The sequence below is a fragment of the Paramacrobiotus metropolitanus genome, unplaced genomic scaffold (assembly GCF_019649055.1).
Source record: "Paramacrobiotus metropolitanus isolate TYO unplaced genomic scaffold, Prichtersi_v1.0 Parri_scaffold0000011, whole genome shotgun sequence".
Taxonomy (NCBI): Eukaryota; Metazoa; Tardigrada; class Eutardigrada; order Parachela; family Macrobiotidae; genus Paramacrobiotus; species Paramacrobiotus metropolitanus.
In genome coordinates, this window is record NW_026570231.1 from 483,111 (window position 1) to 503,936 (window position 20,826).

The 20,826-nt window shown below is 41.1% G+C and overlaps 8 protein-coding genes across 9 annotated transcripts; 2 read left to right on the plus strand and 6 right to left on the minus strand.

Moving 5' to 3' along the window:
* Positions 1–7: 7 nt before the first annotated feature.
* Positions 8–2,608, plus strand: LOC129583526 (cytochrome P450 2B15-like). Its single transcript, XM_055475338.1, has 6 exons — positions 8–403; positions 469–708; positions 788–1,324; positions 1,413–1,589; positions 1,798–2,061; positions 2,129–2,608. The coding sequence occupies exons 1-6, from the start codon at positions 292–294 to the stop codon at positions 2,311–2,313; spliced, it is 1,515 nt and encodes a 504-aa protein (XP_055331313.1). The 5' UTR covers positions 8–291; the 3' UTR covers positions 2,314–2,608.
* Positions 2,609–2,784: 176 nt separating this feature from the next.
* On the minus strand, positions 2,785–3,875 carry LOC129583535 (surfeit locus protein 4 homolog). The gene has a single exon (XM_055475353.1). The coding sequence runs from the start codon at positions 3,732–3,734 to the stop codon at positions 2,910–2,912; it is 825 nt and encodes a 274-aa protein (XP_055331328.1). The 5' UTR covers positions 3,735–3,875; the 3' UTR covers positions 2,785–2,909.
* Positions 3,850–5,636, minus strand: LOC129583536 (39S ribosomal protein L16, mitochondrial-like). The gene is made up of 5 exons (XM_055475354.1): positions 5,337–5,636; positions 5,156–5,242; positions 4,724–4,902; positions 4,282–4,545; positions 3,850–4,225 (listed from the first exon to the last, which is right to left on the minus strand). The coding sequence occupies exons 1-5, from the start codon at positions 5,377–5,379 to the stop codon at positions 4,031–4,033; spliced, it is 768 nt and encodes a 255-aa protein (XP_055331329.1). The 5' UTR covers positions 5,380–5,636; the 3' UTR covers positions 3,850–4,030.
* A 4,493-nt stretch (positions 5,637–10,129) lies between these two features.
* Positions 10,130–12,482, minus strand: LOC129583655 (THO complex subunit 4-like). The gene is made up of 7 exons (XM_055475543.1): positions 12,043–12,482; positions 11,808–11,960; positions 10,980–11,127; positions 10,698–10,830; positions 10,481–10,616; positions 10,256–10,411; positions 10,130–10,198 (listed from the first exon to the last, which is right to left on the minus strand). Exons 1-6 carry the CDS (start codon positions 12,232–12,234, stop codon positions 10,400–10,402), a joined length of 774 nt encoding a protein of 257 aa, XP_055331518.1. The 5' UTR covers positions 12,235–12,482; the 3' UTR covers positions 10,130–10,198; positions 10,256–10,399.
* Positions 12,483–12,485: 3 nt separating this feature from the next.
* On the plus strand, positions 12,486–13,427 carry LOC129583658 (ATP synthase subunit g, mitochondrial-like). Its single transcript, XM_055475547.1, has 3 exons — positions 12,486–12,783; positions 12,846–13,006; positions 13,063–13,427. The coding sequence occupies exons 1-3, from the start codon at positions 12,744–12,746 to the stop codon at positions 13,183–13,185; spliced, it is 324 nt and encodes a 107-aa protein (XP_055331522.1). The 5' UTR covers positions 12,486–12,743; the 3' UTR covers positions 13,186–13,427.
* A 311-nt stretch (positions 13,428–13,738) lies between these two features.
* Positions 13,739–16,169, minus strand: LOC129583650 (secreted protein C-like). 2 transcript variants are annotated; one of them, XM_055475535.1, is made up of 4 exons: positions 16,094–16,169; positions 14,275–15,224; positions 13,984–14,046; positions 13,739–13,883 (listed from the first exon to the last, which is right to left on the minus strand). In XM_055475535.1, the coding sequence occupies exons 1-4, from the start codon at positions 16,167–16,169 to the stop codon at positions 13,833–13,835; spliced, it is 1,140 nt and encodes a 379-aa protein (XP_055331510.1). In that variant the 3' UTR covers positions 13,739–13,832. The 2 variants fall into 2 exon arrangements, with proteins under 2 accessions (XP_055331510.1, XP_055331511.1); XM_055475536.1 differs by lacking the exon at positions 16,094–16,169 and having other exon boundaries at positions 14,275–15,528.
* Positions 16,170–16,183: 14 nt separating this feature from the next.
* On the minus strand, positions 16,184–18,092 carry LOC129583654 (uncharacterized). Its single transcript, XM_055475542.1, has 5 exons — positions 17,882–18,092; positions 17,148–17,783; positions 17,030–17,083; positions 16,647–16,718; positions 16,184–16,305 (listed from the first exon to the last, which is right to left on the minus strand). Exons 1-5 carry the CDS (start codon positions 17,903–17,905, stop codon positions 16,273–16,275), a joined length of 819 nt encoding a protein of 272 aa, XP_055331517.1. The 5' UTR covers positions 17,906–18,092; the 3' UTR covers positions 16,184–16,272.
* A 53-nt stretch (positions 18,093–18,145) lies between these two features.
* On the minus strand, positions 18,146–20,739 carry LOC129583653 (VIP36-like protein). Its single transcript, XM_055475541.1, has 10 exons — positions 20,306–20,739; positions 19,959–20,074; positions 19,735–19,849; positions 19,350–19,404; positions 19,237–19,264; positions 19,001–19,162; positions 18,817–18,931; positions 18,700–18,755; positions 18,555–18,615; positions 18,146–18,490 (listed from the first exon to the last, which is right to left on the minus strand). Exons 1-10 carry the CDS (start codon positions 20,427–20,429, stop codon positions 18,324–18,326), a joined length of 999 nt encoding a protein of 332 aa, XP_055331516.1. The 5' UTR covers positions 20,430–20,739; the 3' UTR covers positions 18,146–18,323.
* Positions 20,740–20,826: the final 87 nt, after the last annotated feature.

Below are 20,826 nucleotides of genomic sequence, written 5' to 3' on the forward strand. Positions count from 1 at the left end.
AACACGAGGTTACAATGTTTATTATGAAAAGTGTTTCTGCAGTTACATTCTTTGTAACTCGTGTCCGATGTAAGGATATTAAGCTGATAGACATTAAAGGCAGTTTAGGCACGGTTTGGGCATCAGGTACTTAATTGAGAGACGAACTGATCTTACAGTTTTGGTGGATATTTATTACACATCCTGACATCCATACTGTAAGTATACTTAAGGAAGCACGAGACACCACCATAATATTGAACTACTTCCACCGCTGGTTGGTCTTTTATCCATATACGATATGTCAGCAAAATGATCCAGCTTTTATCCATATTACTGCAGCCGTCGTTCTTGGTGTTGGTTGTAACGGCGTTCTGTGTGTGGTACTACTTGAAACACCGAAATCTTCCTCCTGGCCCGCGAGGTAGCTAATTAAGCTTCAGCTGACCATTCACGTACGCATTTCCTACAGTGGTTGCTTTTGTCTAGGTCTTCCTTTGCTTGGATACGGACCATATCTGGGCCCATCACCCCAGGATGCACTGTATGACTTGCGAAAACAATACGGGAATATTTTCAGTATGTACCTGGGTCCAAACTTGACCATTGTGCTGAATGATTACAAAGCCATTAAGGCGGCGTATATCGACCAAGCGGATATATTTTCCGGACGTGCTGATGGTTTTATCAGAACACACGCATCTGCGGGCTCGGATGGCGAAATTCACGGTAGAAGTATAACAAAATTCGGTTGATAACAGAAGCCGTTTTAGCATGTACTTTATTGGCAAATGTTTTGTTATCGCAGGTATTGCTACTTTGGAAGGAGAGTTATGGAAAATTAGCAGGCGGTTTATGCTGCAGACTTTCCGAAATTTAGGCATGGGCAAGAATCGCATTCAAGAGCAAATCTTGGAGGAGGCTGATTATATGCGTGACCTTTTCGCCAAGTCCACCGGCACTCCATTTTATCCCCGACCGATTATCAGCGCCATTGTCGCCAACGTCATATGTGTACTTTGCTACGGCAGACGTTTCGATCATAACGACCCCATCTTCCGGGAGATAATAAACGATAACGTAACCATTGCCGACACGTTCGCTCAAGCGGGCCCCATGCAGTCGTATCCCATTCTGCGTTTCCTTCCCGGGAAATTCCTGACAACCTGGCGGAAATACAAAGTCGCATGGAATCGTACCATTGGCTTCTGTGGCAAGGAAATTGAGACACACAAAAAGAATCTTCAGCAAAACGAAGAGGATGCGGACTATATCGATGCCTTCCTGAATCAGCAAAAGAAAGTTTCCGCTTCTGGCAGCGAAATTGAGCAAAAGGCTTTCCAGCGTACGTACAGATATGGGAAAATCGCAAACGAAACTTGAACTTATCAAAGGATCCTGAATTAAATTTTCACAAAGTTCCTGTCATACAGATGAGGATTTACTATTTAACGTGCGTGCCCTTTTTGGTGCTGGGACCGAAACCACAACAGCATCCATGTCCTGGGCCTTTCTCTACATGATGCACTATCCGGATGTGCAGAAGAAAATCCATGCAGAAATGGATGAAAACGTTGGCCGCGATCGTTTGATAACTGTCGATGACCGGGGTGTGTATTGTATCTATACGAGTACATGTACAAGTACATACTGTAAGAATATCGTATACGTGGTATGTACTAGTTATAATAATTAATATGAAAATTTAGTTCGGATACGGTACTGTAGAGTAGAATGAATTGTACATTGCGTAAAATACAAACCTCGCACCACATGAAGGAAACCACACAATCCGTTGACTGTTTGTCGTTAACGTAGTTAAACTCCCGTACACCGAAGCGGTTGTCCGCGAAATACAGCGTTTGGGTAACGTCGCACCATTTGGTGTACTGCGCTGTAATTTGGAGGAAACAACATTACTGGGCTATCGCATACCGAAGCGGTCGTTTATCCTGCCTAACTTTTTGGCCGTCAACATGGACCCGAAACTATGGGACAATCCAGAGTCTTTCCAGCCGGAACGTTTTCTTGACAAGCATGGAAAAGTGACGGAACCGCCTTATTTCATGCCGTTTTCCATTGGTCAGTCATTAAGTCTACGAGTATTGCGTTTCTACAGGTGGTTTCAGTTTTGTTAATGCTTTTGCAGGAAAACGAGCTTGTGTCGGAGAAGCACTAGCGCGAATGGAGATATTTCTCTTTTTTGCTAATATCTTGCAGAAATTCCGGCTAGAAGCGCCAAAAGACTATAAACTACCGGGAATCAATCAGAAAATCGTCAGAATTTCTTCAGAACCAGTACCCTTCAAGATACAGGTTTGTGTTCGTGATTAGAACAAGCATACAATTATAGTAATATCAATAAATTGTATGAGATCTTGGTGCAAACTTTGATTTTCTATTTTCTTGGGAGGAATCAGTTCAAAATAAGTTCCTTACATCTTTATAAAGTCTGTCTGTAACGTTTGTCTTGACACCAAGGGAATGTGTGCGTACAAAGAATATGTTTTCACGTTTTATCTGCACATCTTTATTTAATAGAAGTGCATCACATTCCCTGGTATCTTTCTAGAAATTTGTTGTAAATAAGAAACTGCGAAACTGCCAACATAATATTTCCAATTTCCAGGATTTCCTGTTTCCTTGAACTAATACGTTACAACAATAATTTTATTGTTGAGCGTATTTACTGCTTTGCGAATGATTTTTTACCGGTGACGTCGGTAGGACAGAACTGATTATTTACGGTAATTATTCCTGTCGTACTGATCTCTCCGTCACCGGTGGTCATCGCGGTTGCGGTAGCAGAGGCTACAGACGTGTTGCTAATAATTTCTATAATTACTATTATTATTGTGCAGGGCGTCGGCAAAAGTATCGAATAATCACCAATAACGAAAAACTCACTTGTTACCAGAAAAACTCAAATGTTACCAGTATTTTTTCTTTGAATCGATACTTTTTGTACCGGGTCCTAGAGCTATCACATTCAACAGACCACCAACAACCGTAATATTCAGAAAGAAACCGTATATGAGAATCTCCATAATCTCATTGTGCATCCAGCCAGATATGACTTTGTAAAAATTGAACAAAGTTAGCCAGCATGCTAAAACCGTGGCCGACAGTTTCGTCTTGTATCCAATTATAATTAAAATGGCTAAACTAAAGCCGACGATAAGTTTGATAATTTGCAGCGGTGTGATGCCAAATTCCACACTAAATGCCAAAAACACACGTCCTGCCAACTGCAGCCAGTTGGTCAGATTTTGCAGGTCAACATAGTGGTCAGCAGCTTTATACAGGATGGGCACCGCATTAGCATCGTTGCACGCTTCCGCCAGTAGTAGTAATACAGCACCAATACGAGCAAACTCATTGGGAATCATTTCGTCCCAGGCGATGTTATATATAAATCGCTGAAAAAATACCTCAAAAATCAGTGCCAGACATGCGACGTCCACGTATCTGCGAAACAGTATTAAACCAGCGGGAACCAGTTGGCAAAATACTGAGATCACGATTAGTGCACTGCTGACGAACAGTCCACATGCCCACACTCCGGCAATATACCGCCGCTGCATCTCAAATTGCGTAAGTATTCGCAGACCATCTTCCAAAAATGTGGCCACTAACAGCACGCGAGCAATATGGGGCAGGATGTTCTTATTTTTTCGATAAAATTCGTCGGATTTTTCTTCCAGACTGCCAATAAATACTGTCAATTGTGGGGAAGCGTTTTTATCGGCTGTCATTGTAGCTTTATAAAGTAAGGAGTAAAACAAAATGCATAAAGAGCCAAAGACGGAAAATCTCACAATCACATTGCGCGATGCAGCGGAGGAACTTGCGATACTTCGTACCAGAATTAGTAGTACGTATTTTTATTGCTGTGCTGTTTCTGAACACAATTTTGTTGTCAAGGTATTGCAAGGCAACTTGAAAGAAAGAAGTACGCATGCAAACAAAGAAACCGAAACGCACAGATTAAAAATCTTAGAAAAGTTTACCGATTGTACAAAGAGCAACGATACTGTATATGAACATTAAATCACCGGTATTTACCAAACCAAACATAATCATAGGGGCTTGTCCATTTGTTACACCCTTGCATGTTATTCTGGATTATGTATTTCATGGTAAATGGATTAGCATTCAGCTCCTCCTGTCGCTTTTCCTCCATCTTCTCGTCTTCCATCATTTGATGTGAAACTGCTTTGGCCCATACCGGTAGTCGCAACGCAACCTGGAACGAACACAAAGCCTAAGCTAATTTACAACAAATAAACCACCCTTGCTCACGTTGTTCAGCTTTTCAATGATTTCCGCTTCGTTGAATACCCCTCCGACTTCCAGGATGATACGGCCGGGTTTCACGGGCGTAACGAAGTGATGAATATTGCCTCTCCCGCCTCCCATACGCGAGCCTGGGCTCTTCTTAGTGACAGACATCCACGGAGCGTCCACGCGCCAAATTGCAAACATTCGCTTGGTGTCCAGAAGTTTGTTAATGGTATGCCGCATCATCTCGAAATGGGGATATTTCAACCTGCCACCCTGCAGCGCCTAAGGGAAAACAAGTTGAAGAGGTAAATAAACAAAAGCTTTCAACAATCATATTAAGTGCGAACGAAAAAACGCAAATCAAAAGCTCAGTATCGTCTGCAGAATTTAAGAGAAACTAACGATAGCAAACAGCCATTTGCGTAAACCGGTGAAAACTAGGATAAAATATGAAACTTACTACAATTCCAAGTTGCTTATGCAGCAAGGTATTGTGGACTTCTTCAGGACCGCGCATTAAATCAAAACCTTTACTCATGAACGGTGGCTTCATATTAGGGGGCGGTGGAGGAACCTTTGCCATGATGCGCAGCCTGTTGGGAGTCGTGCTATACAGGTCTTTAGGAGGGAACTCCACATCTGTCAAAGCCGTGTAGCCATAATTTATTGTGCGAACTACGCACGCTTTGCAAGTCTACAGTTTATCACATATGTTCCAATGTTCCACATCGTTCGCTTGCGACACCAGCCGGACGAGAGACAAAAACAGCAACCAGTGTATACTACATGCCTACTACATGCTTTGAGGTTGCATGTGATATTTAAAAAACCAGAAGTCCAAATCCCATAGAAACGATCCCTTCTGGTCCAGTCTAGACTTAATTTTATTTACCTTCATGGAGATCCGGAGGAGTAAGATCTATCATATGATGAACGCTTCTGACACACATTGCACTGCAGATGCCTTTCGGTCGCACAACTACAACACCACCAAAACCACATCGTCCATCGTCACATCAATAATGCCCTACCGAGAAGATTAGAATCCTAGAACAGGAAATCAAATAGCTTACCTGCACCAAATGTTCGGCAAGCTGGGAAGAATACCCTGATCATGATTATGCCAGGATTCAAACAATAAAGACTAAATATCGCAAAACCGCATGTGGGATCTGGAGTTAAAGAGAGTCATCGAGATTCAGTTCTGTCCGAAATTTAAATTGTTTCCGTTTTGCATACACAAACGCAATTCATATAAATGAACCAGGTCATGAATAACAGAAGATATGCTGAAAAATCAAGGTTTACGAATGCAAATACAGTTAAAAAGTAAAAGTTTTACTTTTTAACTGTATTCGTTGAGCGCGCTGGTGTTCGTTGCGACGTCGGCCAAGTGCAATGCGGGTGACGTCGACAAGGCATACTACCTCCGGATGTCGCAACACTGTAATAGCTTTACTGTGTTTCACTTTGCAGTCTCATAACTTATTTCTGATTTTTTAATCGAAAATAGTTAATTTTTAATACCATTGTCATTTGATCTAACAACAAGTCGATAATTCCAACTAATGCTAAATTCAGTAAATTAATGCTGTTCTGTAAATTGCTAATGTTGTTCACTACGCACTTGTACGTCAAAGTTTAATGTTATAATTCTACGCTTTTGTCGATTTCAATAGTTCACTTTGAAAATTTGTCGATTAAATTTTGTATTCATAAATTTTATAAAATCTCAAAAATATTAAAATAATTAGTGCACATTCAGAGCACTGTACTTTCGATCATACTGTGCTAAATTATTTGAACAAAACTTTTGCTGTTGTTTTGAGTGCTTATGAACAACCAACCTTTATTGAGTTCCGTATGCTGTTATGCGGCAAAAAATTCTTTAAGCTTTAAGAATAAATACTCACGCATGTAGTTAAGTTAATAGTGAATTTCTCGTTAAATAATTACAGTTCACGTATGTTACAGATTTTGAGAATTACAAAAAATTGCATTTTACAGGTACTGGAGCTGATTGCACTGTAATTAGACACTTACAAATTATGCAATAATGATAAATAAGTATAACTGTATAAGCACTTGTGCGCTACGATAACCTTTCTTTATCTCGTATATACACCAAAACATTTGGAGGGACGGCAAACAGACCGTTCGTTTCCGGCATGAATTTATGGCAGACCACAGTAAAATGTGAAAATAAAAATACTCGTGTAAAAAATACACAACGGCAACGGAGTCATTAGTTCGTATTTATCCTAGTCGTCCCGCATTGTTGTGCACCACGGTGTCCACAAATGCCGATAACTGTGCACCACAAAAGGATTCATAACTTTTCTGGAAATAATCATTTAGCGCATAGTGCTGGTGTGCTTGTGACTCCTATTGACCGGCATCATAATTTTATCCTGCGGCTGTTTATAACTTTTTTTATTCAAAACTAAATGTGTTGTTGCTGCAATATTAATTTTCATCTCACCTGCGGTATATTACGCAGATATAGTAATACCACATCTGGTATTATATGTATAACATTATATGTGGAATTATGTAAAATAACTTTAGCACTTGCACGAGTGCTACAGAGTAGTCGGCTTTCGGCCAGCACCTGATCAATGGTAATTGGCAAATAAAAAATAACCTAAATTACGTTTAGCCGCCTGATGTTGCGAGCCCATTTCTTTAAAAATTATATTCTTGGTAAGTACGTACGTGTAACTTACGAAGTATTATTTTTTGGTACTACTGATATTATTGGAAAATGTTAGACTGTGTGATTTTGTTATTGCTAGTGAAAAAAAGTTTTAGCTACAGTACTCTGGAAGCCGGCATCTGCCTACTTCGAAGTGCTTATTTTCGACCTACTAATTACAATTGAATGCAGTTATTGCAAAAGAATGATAAAAAAAATGCGGCAAAATCTTTAGCGTAGCAAAAATTTCACCCGACGAATGCAAGAAAACAGATATTTTAAATATTCTCGACCGACTTTTTAAAAAAATGGGGAGTCAGAAGGTGCATTTTTATGCTGGTGCCTCACTAAAATTTTATAAGTAATTCACCATTGCATTCCACAAAATTCGCCACAAGATTTTATAATTCACCGGTACATTCCACAAAAATCCAAAGGCGTCGCGAAATTACTTAAACGCACTATCAGCCAAAAATTATAAGAGCTTATTCCTTAAAATCTTAAACTAAAATTTCGTGGAATATTCCGGTGAATTATAAATTAACTTTGACATACGTAATGAACAGCATTAGCAATTTATTGAATTGGGCACTTATTGAGTATTGACTTATCGACTTATTGTTAGATCAAATGACAATGGTATTAAAAATTAACTATTTTCGATTAAAAAATCAGAAATAATTTATGAGACTGCAAAGTGAAACACAGTAAAGCTATTGCAGTGTTGCGACATCCGGAGGTAGTATGCCTTGTCGACGTCACCCGCATTGCACTTGGCCGACGTCGCAACGAACACCAGCGCGCTCAACGCATTGGCAGTGCAGTCGCATGTCCTTACCCGCATCTGTCTAACACCAAAAAGCCAAAACTCTACCGTACGGTGGTCCGTACCAGTACTCCAGTAGTCATACCAAATAACAATGACAAGCTGCCAACCCTTGGTGGTTGCAAGAGTTGAAAAATGGAACGTTTTGTTCGAAACCTACTGTACGAGTACGCAGTGTACAGTAGTGTACTGTAAAAATTATTTTTTCCAAGACAGCATAATAACAATTGTAAGGTTTATTTCAAATTGGTACAATACAAATAATTATATGATAATATATAATAATAAGATTTATTTCAAACTCAAACCTGTAATAATATTGTGTGGTTAAATTAATAACTAAAACAATTAGAGTAATAATTGAAATCGGCTTTTCTTCGACAAAGGATTAGTCTGGCTGCTCTGAAAGGAAATGGTGCATCGTATTTGACTATTTGGTACTTTGCCAGGAAAGAATAACTCTGTTGGTGGCGACAGAAATACGGGTAGTGTTTGTTATTAATTTAACCCACCGCAATCGACATCTGTACCTAATATAAGGGGAAAAATGTGTCCAGCCGAACCAGTCCCTTGTACTTCTGATGTAAGCCAGCTGGTGGTTTACGTTATGGCAGCACAGCGTTTTATGTAAAGCGCTGCTATTAAGGCTGTGCGGCATTGACGGTACATGTGGTATTAACTGCACCAGGCAGGTCTGGGCTATAACACAGTTTTAGCCTGTTTACCTGCAGTTGTACGAGTGCTGCTTACCTGTTATCAGTACCTGCAATCTTAATGGCAGCGCTTTACATAAAACACTGTCAAGCCACAACGTAAACCACCAGCTGGCTTACATCAGAAGTACAAGGGATTGGTTCGGCTAGACACATTTTTCCCCCTATACTCGTGTCGTAATTAATCGTACTTTTACTGTGGTACTTTTTTGCTGAGTGCTACATCATACATGTACAATACATCATCAGTACAACACATCATCAGCCAGCAGAACACGTAATAACTAATAAATATTTTTTAAATGCAGATTTTGTTCGCAAAATGGTTTCTTTTCAAATTTATTGCTTTTGGTTACATCTGACAGCCTACGAATATTTTATTTCAGCATAAGACTTCTCGAAAATTCTCCTAAAAATACACAGAAGGACGGCAACTACCAAGAACCCAGAACACCGTCGAAAAAATGTAAAAGCACCGCGACCCCAACGGCTTATTTTTGATTTTTGGAACCATGTGCTCGTTTCCCGTCGACTTTCGGAGTATGTACCGACCCAGGAAGACCTGACGACTGCAAAGTCTCTTCCGGGAAAGTGTTCCGGGAATTAAAAAGGTTTTCCCCCTTAGGAGTTCTTCGCTCCTTTGCTACATGGTTCTCTTTCTTCATTTTTTGCATTACTTCTGGCTCCGTTCGTTCAGCATCGGCCAGAAGGGGGTCAAGTTTCACTATTTGCTTACCATCTCCTTAAAGCAACAAAAACATCGAAATTAAGCACTAAGATTAATGGGTAATCTTTTAGCGCGATGTAGTTACATTAACGGGCGCAAAGTAAAGGAAATAGGGAAATGAAAACATATCTTACTTTCCACTCTAACTGGGATGAAATAAGTCTCCTCTACGTCAGGCTTGATAAAAGACGACAGCGTCATCATAGATGGAAACTCATATGGACTAATCAGCCTCCCACTCTCATCGCATAATTCTATACGATCTACCTCTGGCAAGCCTGCAATTAACGATACTCGCATTACAACAAACAGTAAGTACCTAACGTTTCTGAAAATCTTAGACGAACACTGAGCAGGTTATAATAGTGCTATCAGGTTATAATAGAGCAGGTAATATATTTACCTGACGATCGGAGAGCTTGTCTCACCAGTTCCATAACACCAGATAAGCCAGCGTTAGGATTTACGGCTAGACTCCTACTGTCTGCAATTAGGTACAATACTGTAAGACATGAACAACGAAACAGCACATAATTTTGGCAAACTCACATCCATACTTGACGAGTACCAGAGCACTGCTCGTCGGTCCGGGACTTATGTAACTGTCTTCGTTTTCCCCTTTGTACATTCTATTTCTATGGAGTTTGAATCAACGAGGATCTACCACCACGTTGCTGTCTGCGGAGTGGAAAATTATGCGGCCATTTCCAAGGAAACGGAACTGCATACTGAATGACCCTAGCCTTCACAGTAAACGCCCATCCGATGCTTTCTAAGAACCATAATCGTCAGTCCTTAACCCGCACATTCAATGCCGATATTTCGCAAACGGTAGACTTCTCAACCCCACCGATCCCAGACTGGTGGTCTCCTAAACTGGTGCCGTGTATCCACAAACAAACCGCCCACAGGAATATCAAAATTTATTCAATGAAGATGTTCAAGCTGTGACAGAATGCGAAATATCAAACAATCTGAAAAAGAAACCCAGTCAACCACCGATTTACAGCATGAATTTTTAACAGCGTTACCAAAATGACGGAAATCCTCCTCTCTGGCCAAACAAAATACGAACCAGCGGAAGATAGGGTCAACGTGGACAAAACAGTTATGTACATATAGCACGTGTGCAATAAAAGTGGTTAGGACTGGACAGTCTTATGAAGTTCCGCCCTCTAGGCTGATTTCTGCAAAGGAAACGTATATTGAAATAGATATCTATCGATAACATCGAGAAGAATGAACATTCGCCTTACGTTTGCTGAGGACTGGTACTCGTCCAATTCCATGTCCAGCTGCGCCTGAGTGACATCGGGCTTCGCACCGCGCCCTCGGCCACCACCACGCGCTCCACGTCGTCCTCGACCACCACGGGTGCTAGTGCCTCCGGCACTGTAACAGATACGTCGGTAAAAAAAATTCCTCGTTCACAACATTTGATCTAGAGGAAGCGAAGCGTATGCAATTTCTTACCGCGCACCACGGCCACGCACTGCACCCTGGCTCCCACCTCCCACACGTCCGGTACCTCGGCGTCGAGGGGCACCCGCACCATTAGCTGATGCGCCAACACCACTAGTAACCAGCTGAATATCCATAGGACGACCTTTAAAAACAAATTTTTTTTGAAAAAATAAATAAATTAAATGCATCGTTAGTTAAAGCATGAATATGCAGAGAGCTAAAATTTCAGAGCGGTTAAAACTACGACTGAATAATTTCACAATGTACCAGCCAAAAGTTAATACTGCTTACCATCCAATGGCACATCGTTGTAACGTTTCAGGGCAGAAACCGCGTCACTGGAACGAATATATATAACTTCCGCTGTCCCGATCGATCGGCCAGACCTGTCGTAGTGTACGGCAGCTCTCTTGATGGCACCGAACTCCTTAAACAAATCCTGAAAGAAATTTCCGAGTTTAATAACACGGTGACTGGGAGAAAGTTAATGCAGCGAAGAAGTACCTGCAGATACCATTATTATTGTCACAAAATAAGCAAGAATTTAAAATACCTGTTTATCGGTTACTATCCTAATAAAAATTTCAACATTAGTAGCTGATTACTGATATTTTTTAATCTTAATTACACAATTACTGTCATATTGAGTGCCACACAGCGTCAATTTTTGCCCGGAAACCCAGTCAGCGCTGTAAGCTGTTTATTCAGGCTGTAACTTGGTGAATTTACATCTCTTCGTTCCATGCAGCAGATGTCGTAATTTCCCAAGGACAATCCATTTAACACAGTGGACTGTTCACCCAGAAAATTCCACATTTATTATGGCAAGGTTCAGGAGGATAAACAGGCAAGCGTTTCCTGTCATCCGCTGTTACTTGCACGCTACCTTTGCGTAATTTATGGACATTAATTAGTCACTAACTGTGGAACCGTGACTGCTCGATTTTCTGACTTCGAAAAAGACGCGGTTTCATTTATCACAGCACTGGCTGCACGGCTTTAGCCGACCGTTCCCCGTCGATGATCTCATTGATTATGATGTCAGAGATTTCACAGCCAGTAAGTGCCGTAACTGAGTTTTCGTAATCTCCGTGGCCGCAACATCGCTTTTACGCTTACATGAATATCTTTATCGGAAACTGCGAAATCCAGATTGGAAATCAAGAGTTTTGTGCCAGCAGCTCCAGTTCGAGATCGCACACCACCAGCTCCTGCTCCGCCGTAAAGGTCGTGTTGCCAACGTTCTCCACCACCAACATTGGAACGCCCATACTGCAATTTAAGAGAACCCGTTCATCATCCATTCCACTCTGAATCAAGTTGGGAAACAGTCGATTAAGTGTCCGTATCTCACACTAGCAACTCCTTTGCGGGCTCCACGTGTGCCCTTGGTAATTCCACCCCGGGCGCCACGCAGACCCGTGGACTGCCGCGAAGTTCCTCGAGACTTTCCACCACGTCCACCAGCTGCACCTCCACGACCCCCTCGTCCGCTGCGCGTGATTCGCTTGGTTTTAATGTAATCATCCAAAGCAACGTCAGCCATTTTAACGGAGTAAACGGTAAGCCACGTAGTGTATTAACCCAATTACTCAGTACAGCACGCAGTTATTTTCAAGAGATAAAACCGTAAAACGACAACTAAGCCACGATGCACATTCGCCAAAAAATAAACTAATCGAAAAACCGATGCCAAGCAACGTCTGCAGAATATAAAAACTGTTCCTTTGGTTTGCAAAATCCGAAACCTACTGACTTAAAAGTTAAAACTTTGGAAACGATGAAGACACTAAAATGGCTGTGCAACTGCCACGGTATTAAAACTCGGTATCACGAGCGACGGTGGCGCCATCTGACCATCAACCGTACTGTATGAACGTACGTACGTGGTCGTCGTAGCCGTAGCCGTATCTCCTATCTCGTATATCCCCGAAGTTTTCATGCCAGTACCGCGGATTTCATCAATCTGGGATCTCTTTTCCCTCTTCAGTTCTATTCTGCCATTAAAAAACCAGCCTTTGACGGTGCAGCGTAACTTGCCAAGTAAACCCGAAAATGGCTAAACTTGTAGCCAAAATTGGACCTGCATTACAAAGTAAGGGAAAGAGAGATTTCTTTAGTCGCTGCTGCCGCCTTTTGACATTTCTGCGTTCTTAGCTGCAATGACAAATGCTCGCCCTGGGTTGAACACTGCATGGAAGTATGCCAGAAGCGAATTGCGACCCCCGACTCCCGGAGAAATTCCGCAAGGGATTGCTGGTATTTCGGGAGTAATTGCTGGTGTCGGCCGAAGAAGCTGGCGTAAACTTACCGTCAAAGTAAGGAAATCGTAATACACCGCCAACTGTTAGCATTCACAGTTATTGCTTTTTAGGAAGCTTGGCTGAACACACTTGTGGGTATTGAGATAGCATGCTGGTTTTTCGTCGGAGAAGTTATTGCAAGGCGTAATTTAATTGGATACGGACCTGGTTGGGGATACAAGGGTCATCATTAAGTTTCATGCAGTTATATACCTGTGTTCGGGACTCTGTGAAGTACAAAATTGAGTAGCGTGTTTGTGAATATGGCCTGAGAAATGCCAGGTACGGTTTATCGTTTATGACTTCAGTTACGAGTGTGTGTGCTGATAAATTTTTTTTATTTTAGCTGTTGTGTAGATTTGAATAAACGGCTTTTACTCTTACTGGTGTGGCTGTTTGTTACCGCTCTGCATTTATCAATAACAATATAATATTAGCAGTTGCGATGACATGAATTAGTCGATTAGCGTCTTTTCCGGGTAATAATCAAATAAGTAATGTTGATAGTAATTTTAAGTAGAATTTTTTGTTAGAAGTTGTGAAAAATTTCATGCAGTGCGACAGCTGTCAGGAATTTAGTCAGCTGTCAGGAATTTATTTAATCTACATTCTACTGGTAGTGTTTTTAACGTGCCAACCGTTTACTGTTTAATATCATATGTTACGTGGTATTTGAGCAGATAGTATTTCCTTGCACCATTTTTGTAGTCAGGTCTGCGGCTTGCGGTTTCGCTATGCTTTGGCATCTTTATTTATACGACTATTCTGTATATTTAAGAACTGATAATTAAATAATACATAGACCCTAATCACACAGTTATCTCGCAATCAAATGTATGATTTATCCAAATAATCCTTTCTTCTGCATAGAAGCAATAAGGGCGTCCCTGTACTGCAATGAATAAAATCATGTATAAAATTTTTCTGGCGTTGTACAATGTAAATGTCTGCAGAGTGCAGAGTATACTTCAGTATCACCTACGGTGACCTACCTCAATGTCATCTTGGTATCTGTCCCGTAAATTTGCGTACTTTATGGCTAGGGCGTACAACAACTGAAAGCATAAATTTACAGTTAATGAATATTTACTGTTAAGTATTTCTGAGCATAATTAATAAATGTTGGCGATTCTTGTACAGTACTTTTTTTTGTACGTTCTTGTACTATTTTGCATCTGTTTTATTTGTTATATAGATATGTAACAAATAGCTGTCGTTTCCGCTAGTTATACGATGAAGAATATATCGGCGATGTATGCTTTACATATTTTAATTGTGCATACCGTTTGGTCGTTATTTCCCCATCCGGAACCTCCCCATCCCCAGCCATGACCACCGTAGCCAGACTGGGAAGAACCTCCGTGGTACGCTTCGCCGCCGCTACTACCCCCTCCGTAACTGCCACCACTATAACTACCGCCGCCGTAGCTGTTCCCACCGTAACTGCCTCCACCTCCTCCGTAGTCATTCCCTCCCCATCCACTGTAGGCATTTTCTCCTGCTGCAGCAATATACCCCAGATTGTATCCGTCACCATAGTTGCCGTCCTCGCCGGCCGCTCCAGAAGTCGTACCACTCTGAGCGGTTTTGTAACTGGTTTGCACCGGCACGCTGGAATCGCTGTCCGTGTAGTCGTCCGCCCGGCTCTCGCGCTGACTTTTCGCCGTGATGATATCGTAAGACGATGGGCTTAGTAACCTCACCGGTGCCGGCGTTGCTCTCTGGATCTTCTTTGTTGTGTATCTTTTCGTGGTCGCTGTCGTGGCATAGATGATTGGCTTGTAATTGGCGTAAGTAATATTCAGGTCCGGAGATACATATGAATTTCGTTTACTGCTTCCGGTACCGGTTAATGCAACATTACTGATGCTGCTGGGGAGCTCCAAAAATCGGATCCCGGATGTGTCGGTTCCGTTGGACGATGTGGAACGTGTGCTACCATCGTCTTCCATTGAAGCAACAGCTGAATATTGGGAGTTAAGAAGATGCATGTTTTCGCTATCTGCCAAGTTGGCGCTTTTTTGAAGCGATAGCGCTGCCGTTGGCTTTGGCGTAGACGCGGCTAAAACTGCCGGTATACCGAATACATTTTTCAAAAGGTCAGCCTTTTTCGACGCTCCTGGCGAAGGTATAAATGCACTGTCGTATGTCTTAGAGAATTCCACCGATGAGACTGCCGTTTTGTTTTCGGGCTCGGCATTAGCAGCATGAGTTACCCGCAAAACAGATTGAGCTAGTATAAACAATAACACAATTGCAACAGTCAGTATTTCTGACGATCGGTTCCCGGGGGTCATTGTGTGTAATTAATAACAATCGGAATTAAATACACCGAACCTGGAACAGAACCGGGATGTCGCGATCATACATCACAACGACAAATACTGCAGTAGCTGAAATTATAGACTTCCAAAGGCAAAGTGATTGTTCATAATGTTTATACAAGTGGTCATGGACCAAAGTTACGCGACGAATTCTTATGTCATGACCAAGCATGTGAAATCAAAGTAAATGAAACAAGTTCAATTAATCTGATCAGATGTCGAAGCAAATCAAAATCAACGTAATTAATATGCAGACTGCAAGACCTATTTTCGACATGTTTACTGGAGCGCGAACATTTATTCACTATTAGTTGCAGCAGAGGGTCATGTATATTATGCAAACTGAAGCGGACCAGGTAATTTACTATGTCTTTTACTGGTTAACTATATCTAGATATGTACTTGATAATGTACTGTACATCGCCCGAACATTAGCTGGACAAAAGTAATCGATATCGAGAAGCACATCGCTTTTATATAATTAGTATGAATATTCCGATAATGCCCGTAAAGCAAATCAATCCAAAAATAAGAAAGGAAAAAAACAGCTGAAATGAATAATGATGATGTGATGGGAACAAGTAGCTACAGCAGTTGCCTGTTAAAATCGTATCTTTTCGATGATAATATTAATAGCCGATCAAACAATAGTCTAATACTGACGAACAAATTTACTCATACTTAAAGTTGTAAAAAACTAGATGTGCACAATATACGTAATAAACACCAATCCAAAGTCCAAACCCTAAATGCTTTAAACTTTATAAAGTAACTTTACATGTACATTGATGCTTTGGATCTGCAGTTCGGGAACGTACGACGATCGCATAAGAAATACTGCTACAGATAAGCATTAATTTTCAACTCCGTAGCCATAGTGTTCCGGAAGTGGTCAAATAATGCATATCAGGAATAAACTCCCAATATATTGAATATGGCCATCCTCGTTCATAGTTATCATCCGAACAAATTCCCCAGTAGTGGTAACAGCTGCAAAGAAACAATGAAACATTAATTCGAATAACCACAGACCCGTATAATTATGGCGACGAGTGCGACCTGTATAATTATGGTGGCGGCGAATAAGTATATTCCTCAATATGTAACGAGTATCTTTAAAGCACATCCTCAAGGTTTTTATAGTAGGCATCCGCTACGCTGTTACAATTTCTTAGTGAGCAAGTTTTGAGTTGTCACAATTTTTTTGCGTTGCTACTCGTGTTCAGTTGGTTACAGCATAAAGGTTTCAAACCCCAAGCTAGACTGTCGCTCTAGCCAGACATGAGACGCCTGCTCGGATGCGAATTAAATTATATAGAAGTTGCGCTTACCAGAGGAAACAGACGCTGTAATGGAAAACCGCCGTTGTTGTCGTTGTTGTTGTTAAGTATTTGTTCTCTCTCCTGTTAAAAGTTATAACATAATTAATTTTACTGTATGGAAAACGGTTATACTGCGCCTCAGAAATATTGATACCGAATAATAGAAGCTAATATTAATGGTATAAAGATATCTTAATGGCAGTCCACACATTCAAAGAACTATCTAATGTTACCGCATAACAGCTGTCTGAATTGTGGTACGTGGCACCATCCACAGACGTGCTCGGAACTAAACAAGTATTATTATGGCACGGGGCCATAAGAAATTACGACTGTACTACGAGTCGAACAGTGCGGTGATATCAATTTCTGAAAATTAACTCAAACGGTACCCGTATTCTGTGCAATTCTTCCCGTCTTCTTAGGAGCAGCAACAGAAGCAGTAGCTGCAAAATACAGCACGTGACCTTTAAGTTACAACAAAACCGGGGATGTATTTCCAATACGCACATTGTTATCAGAGCCCCCATAGGGTGCAAACCCATATCCAAGGAACGGTGGTGGAGGCGGATAGAAGGGTCGTGAGCCATAATATCCCCCGTAGCCAGGACGCTGGTAGTACCCACCGCCATACGCGCCAGCCCCATACCCTCCACCACCGTAGGCCGGACCGTACCGGCCATAGTTATTCCAGCCCTGATATCCGTTGTAGGTCATCGCATAAGGATTATCGTTGTAATATCCTGCTGTACTCGGATACGGTCGGTAGTTGGGAGAATAGCCAGAATCATCTTTTTCATCGAAAAATTCCCTTCGTGGCCCGTATGAGTGGTATGACCTTGATGAATAATCATTATCTTCGTGGCTATAGGAATCAGAGTAATCGCGTTTGGAGCCCCATCCATTATTTCCGGTGTAGGTATCGTGCCGGTCACCGTAGACGCCGTCTCCGTAATAAATTCGCGCAGTTCTGTTATTTACGAGAGCTGATGCCGCAGCCACGACATTGTCCACTGTTAGATTCCCGAGAATAGCGAAGTTATTTTCCTTTGGGATATCAGGCTGAATTGTGATGCTATCATTATTATCATTAACAGCGGAACAAAGACAAAAAATCCACCAATGCCACCACAGAATAACTGAAACCTGAAATTAAATAAAACCGATCATGCTGTATAGTAGAATAATAAAACTAAAATGCGGCTTAAACACACTACTGCAACAAAGATACTACGTTTTCCTACCATGTTAAATGCATATATCGCCATTTTGCTATCGTTTTCCGTCCACCGAGCGTTTGCGGTTCGCTTATGAGTAGCATCGCTTTTCACGATAAATTAATTGGATCAATAGAGCATCAAAAAAAGGAGAGGTGGTCAGGTGGACTATGCGGAAAAGATCGTAAAGCACTTTCACTTCTCTATTTCTAGAGTATTAAGCAATCTTCTTCCTACACACAGTACAGCTGAGCTTTGCTGGTGCTAACAAGAGCGGAACAACGTAAACTGTCACAACGACCAGTATTATTGAACGTTTGCGAACACAACGGCGTAATGCAATTGGTCGGAAAATATCACAGAATTGCTGCCCGCAAACGACGAAACAACACGTTTTAAAACTTGATGGAAAAACAACAAAATAGTGCATTAAAGTAACACAAACAGTAAGTACCTCCATATGAAAATATCAATAAAATCGTTTGCGTCTGTCCTGCTTGCTATACTGATACAAGAATATACCACCAAAAATCACAATTATGCAAATGATTATGATCAAAATGACGTATCCAAAAACTTTCAACCCGGAACCGGCAACTTTCGCTACTGTAGATGGTGGAACATCTTCTATGTGAGCTGAAAAAACAATTGTCAAGGATTAAAAACATTCTGCAATGCAGGTACGTATTTCGAAACTTACGCCTCTGCGGTTCAGCGTTAGACGCAGAAGGAATGATACGAGATCGAGCCATTGCAGTATTCTGCAAAATTTAATAAACAAAAAAAAATTACCATCTTCAATCCAATACCGCATAATCACAAACAAAAATGTTGGGAGCGCTTACATAATCCGCATTTTCATCCAAATTGTAAAATTTCAACGATATTATGTCGTGATTATCTGCGAAAACTCAGAATTCATTATCACATTCTCAGTTATGCTAGCGGTAAAGATGTGTAACCTGATAAATCCCCAGTAGCAGCTGATACTCCGAAAAAGTAGCCTGTCGGCAACTGCACTCCTTCCACTTTAAAACATTCTTTCCATGTATTTTCCCCATCAATGTCCATGGACACCTACAATCAAAACGAAAAATGCCAAAACGTAAAATTAGAAAGGCAATTACATAAGTTTATTTTTAAAACCTTCAGAACTGGAGGATCATATCGAATTGCGACGTGAGTGGGCGTATTTTTCCCTCTGAATTTTGAAGTGCATCCCGCCAGTTGGGTATGTGTACCGTCCCGATCGTGATCGTACCCAATCGACCCATTGCTGACCATGGACGAGACAAAAGGGTGCTCGTGCTACGATACACATTAGTTTTTTCTGGGAATTTAAGCGAGGGCAATGTATGTGTATGTCGTAAGCCATAACTCACATTATGGGCTCCGTTATGGTTATTATACCTAAAAAGATCCAAACAAACACACCCCAGACTCACAGTAACGATTACAGCTCGTAGAACAATGCCGATATACATATTTTACTCACGTGTCCATAAAGATAGCTAATCCCGAAAAGAAGTCCTTATTTCCAAAAACCGGCCCTGCAGAGAAGGCATGGTAGAAAAAAACTGCACAGTCAACAAAATTTACAAGTATCACTGAAAACGTGGGCAACGTTAAAGAATACTGTCAATGATCATATTTTTGTAGTGCCATGCTGGCAATACCGGTCTGGCACATGGCTTAGGCCCATCAATTAGATATTAGCGAAAATCTCTCCCGGTACTTTTACAATTATAAGTACTATCACATACAGTGTACTTTTTCATCAGGCTAGTCATTTCTTGCCATGTATGTAAATTCCTAATTTTTATCCAGTGTAACTTCTCGCTGTACAATTAACGACAAAACGCCGCGAAAAGAAAACTTACCCAGCTGCATCCTGTCTTTGGTGTACCAAATTGTAAAACCATCTCCATACAAATCTTTTCCGTGTCCGTGAACATGAAACTGAACTTGAAATTCCCATTTTGTCCAGAAAACCGGCTAAAAATATCCAGTATGGTATCACTGCTACGCGTTAGCTGCATCGGTCAAAAATATTGTGCAACATATCGCAAAGAAATCATGTTGCGGAATACAGTCAAGTTCGTACCACATTGTTCCATATAGCACCCTGTTTGCTCTGCTGATCCGGTGTCAAACGAATGAAATTGTTCGTCACCATCGTCGCGCCGATAAAGTCCCACTGTGGTATACTCATTCCAGAACCTGAAAAATCATTTTCTACTACTGCTCGTTTCATAATTCTTGTAACAAGCGAGTACACAAACCTGCAAATGGTTGTAACATAAACTACGACAATATGCAGTGCAAAAAACAGTAACAAAGTACTAGAGTAGTAAAAAGGATACATGCAACAAAACATACACCACGACAATCGAAAACACCGCAAAAACGTTCAGTATTTAATGGATTGTGGTAGTAGCATCACGGACAAACCTTGGTACGGCTTCACGAGTGAATGCTCCCTCTTTAAGCTGTCCATCGTATTTAAAGCAAACGAACCGCTAACCAGCATAAAGATCCAGTGCCAAATTAAAGATAAAATATTCCGGAGCTCCATTTTTTCGGAATCCGCCCAGCAGATAAACAGACTTCCAACCCGTTTCGCAAGACTGCGATTCAGTCAACTCACAAAGTTCAGTTTGTAAACTGTATCACAAGCCTCTTGCTAAATTGCAGAACTTGTTACTAACTTGTGTTATTGTATTATTACTCGCCTTTAAACTGCAACGACATCTAATTTCATCTATCAAATTTATCGAATGAAAATTTTCATCGACTGCAGCATTATGCACGTTTTAGAAAAATTTGAAAAAATCAGTGTTTACATACAGCGCTGACGTTGCGCGGTTAACTGTGTTGTGGATTGAAGTACGGTATGGTTTCGAATGACGTCGGTGCTCGGTATCCATTTGCCGTTTGCCAGCGGATCGGCTGGATGTGCACGGCGGCTGCAC

Coding starts and splice junctions, on each gene's coding strand:
- LOC129583526 (XM_055475338.1), top strand. CDS start 292: ATGATCCAGCTTTTATCCATATTACTGCAGCCGTCGTTCTTGGTGTTG. Junction 709..787: donor CTCGGATGGCGAAATTCACG/GTAGAAGTATAA, acceptor TTGTTATCGCAG/GTATTGCTACTTTGGAAGGA. Junction 2,062..2,128: donor TTTCATGCCGTTTTCCATTG/GTCAGTCATTAA, acceptor ATGCTTTTGCAG/GAAAACGAGCTTGTGTCGGA.
- LOC129583535 (XM_055475353.1), bottom strand. CDS start 3,734: ATGACAGCCGATAAAAACGCTTCCCCACAATTGACAGTATTTATTGGC.
- LOC129583536 (XM_055475354.1), bottom strand. CDS start 5,379: ATGATCAGGGTATTCTTCCCAGCTTGCCGAACATTTGGTGCAG. Junction 5,243..5,336: donor TTGCCGAACATTTGGTGCAG/GTAAGCTATTTG, acceptor GTGGTGTTGTAG/TTGTGCGACCGAAAGGCATC. Junction 4,903..5,155: donor TCCTCCGGATCTCCATGAAG/GTAAATAAAATT, acceptor CGGCTTTGACAG/ATGTGGAGTTCCCTCCTAAA.
- LOC129583655 (XM_055475543.1), bottom strand. CDS start 12,234: ATGGCTGACGTTGCTTTGGATGATTACATTAAAACCAAGCGAATCACG. Junction 11,961..12,042: donor CCCGCAAAGGAGTTGCTAGT/GTGAGATACGGA, acceptor CTTAAATTGCAG/TATGGGCGTTCCAATGTTGG. Junction 11,128..11,807: donor TTTCCGATAAAGATATTCAT/GTAAGCGTAAAA, acceptor AATTTCTTTCAG/GATTTGTTTAAGGAGTTCGG.
- LOC129583658 (XM_055475547.1), top strand. CDS start 12,744: ATGGCTAAACTTGTAGCCAAAATTGGACCTGCATTACAAA. Junction 12,784..12,845: donor AATTGGACCTGCATTACAAA/GTAAGGGAAAGA, acceptor CTGCGTTCTTAG/CTGCAATGACAAATGCTCGC. Junction 13,007..13,062: donor GGCGTAAACTTACCGTCAAA/GTAAGGAAATCG, acceptor ATTGCTTTTTAG/GAAGCTTGGCTGAACACACT.
- LOC129583650 (XM_055475535.1), bottom strand. CDS start 16,169: ATGCTTATCTGTAGCAGTATTTCTTATGCGATCGTCGTACGTTCCCGA. Junction 14,047..14,274: donor GGGGAAATAACGACCAAACG/GTATGCACAATT, acceptor TTATGCTTTCAG/TTGTTGTACGCCCTAGCCAT. Junction 13,884..13,983: donor GATACCAAGATGACATTGAG/GTAGGTCACCGT, acceptor TATTCATTGCAG/TACAGGGACGCCCTTATTGC.
- LOC129583654 (XM_055475542.1), bottom strand. CDS start 17,905: ATGGCGATATATGCATTTAACATG. Junction 17,084..17,147: donor ATGGGGGCTCTGATAACAAT/GTGCGTATTGGA, acceptor TGTATTTTGCAG/CTACTGCTTCTGTTGCTGCT. Junction 16,306..16,646: donor TACAGCGTCTGTTTCCTCTG/GTAAGCGCAACT, acceptor GTTTCTTTGCAG/CTGTTACCACTACTGGGGAA.
- LOC129583653 (XM_055475541.1), bottom strand. CDS start 20,429: ATGGAGCTCCGGAATATTTTATCTTTAATTTGGCACTGGATCTTTATG. Junction 20,075..20,305: donor ACTCGTGAAGCCGTACCAAG/GTTTGTCCGTGA, acceptor ATGATTTTTCAG/GTTCTGGAATGAGTATACCA. Junction 19,163..19,236: donor ACCATAACGGAGCCCATAAT/GTGAGTTATGGC, acceptor TGTGTATCGTAG/CACGAGCACCCTTTTGTCTC.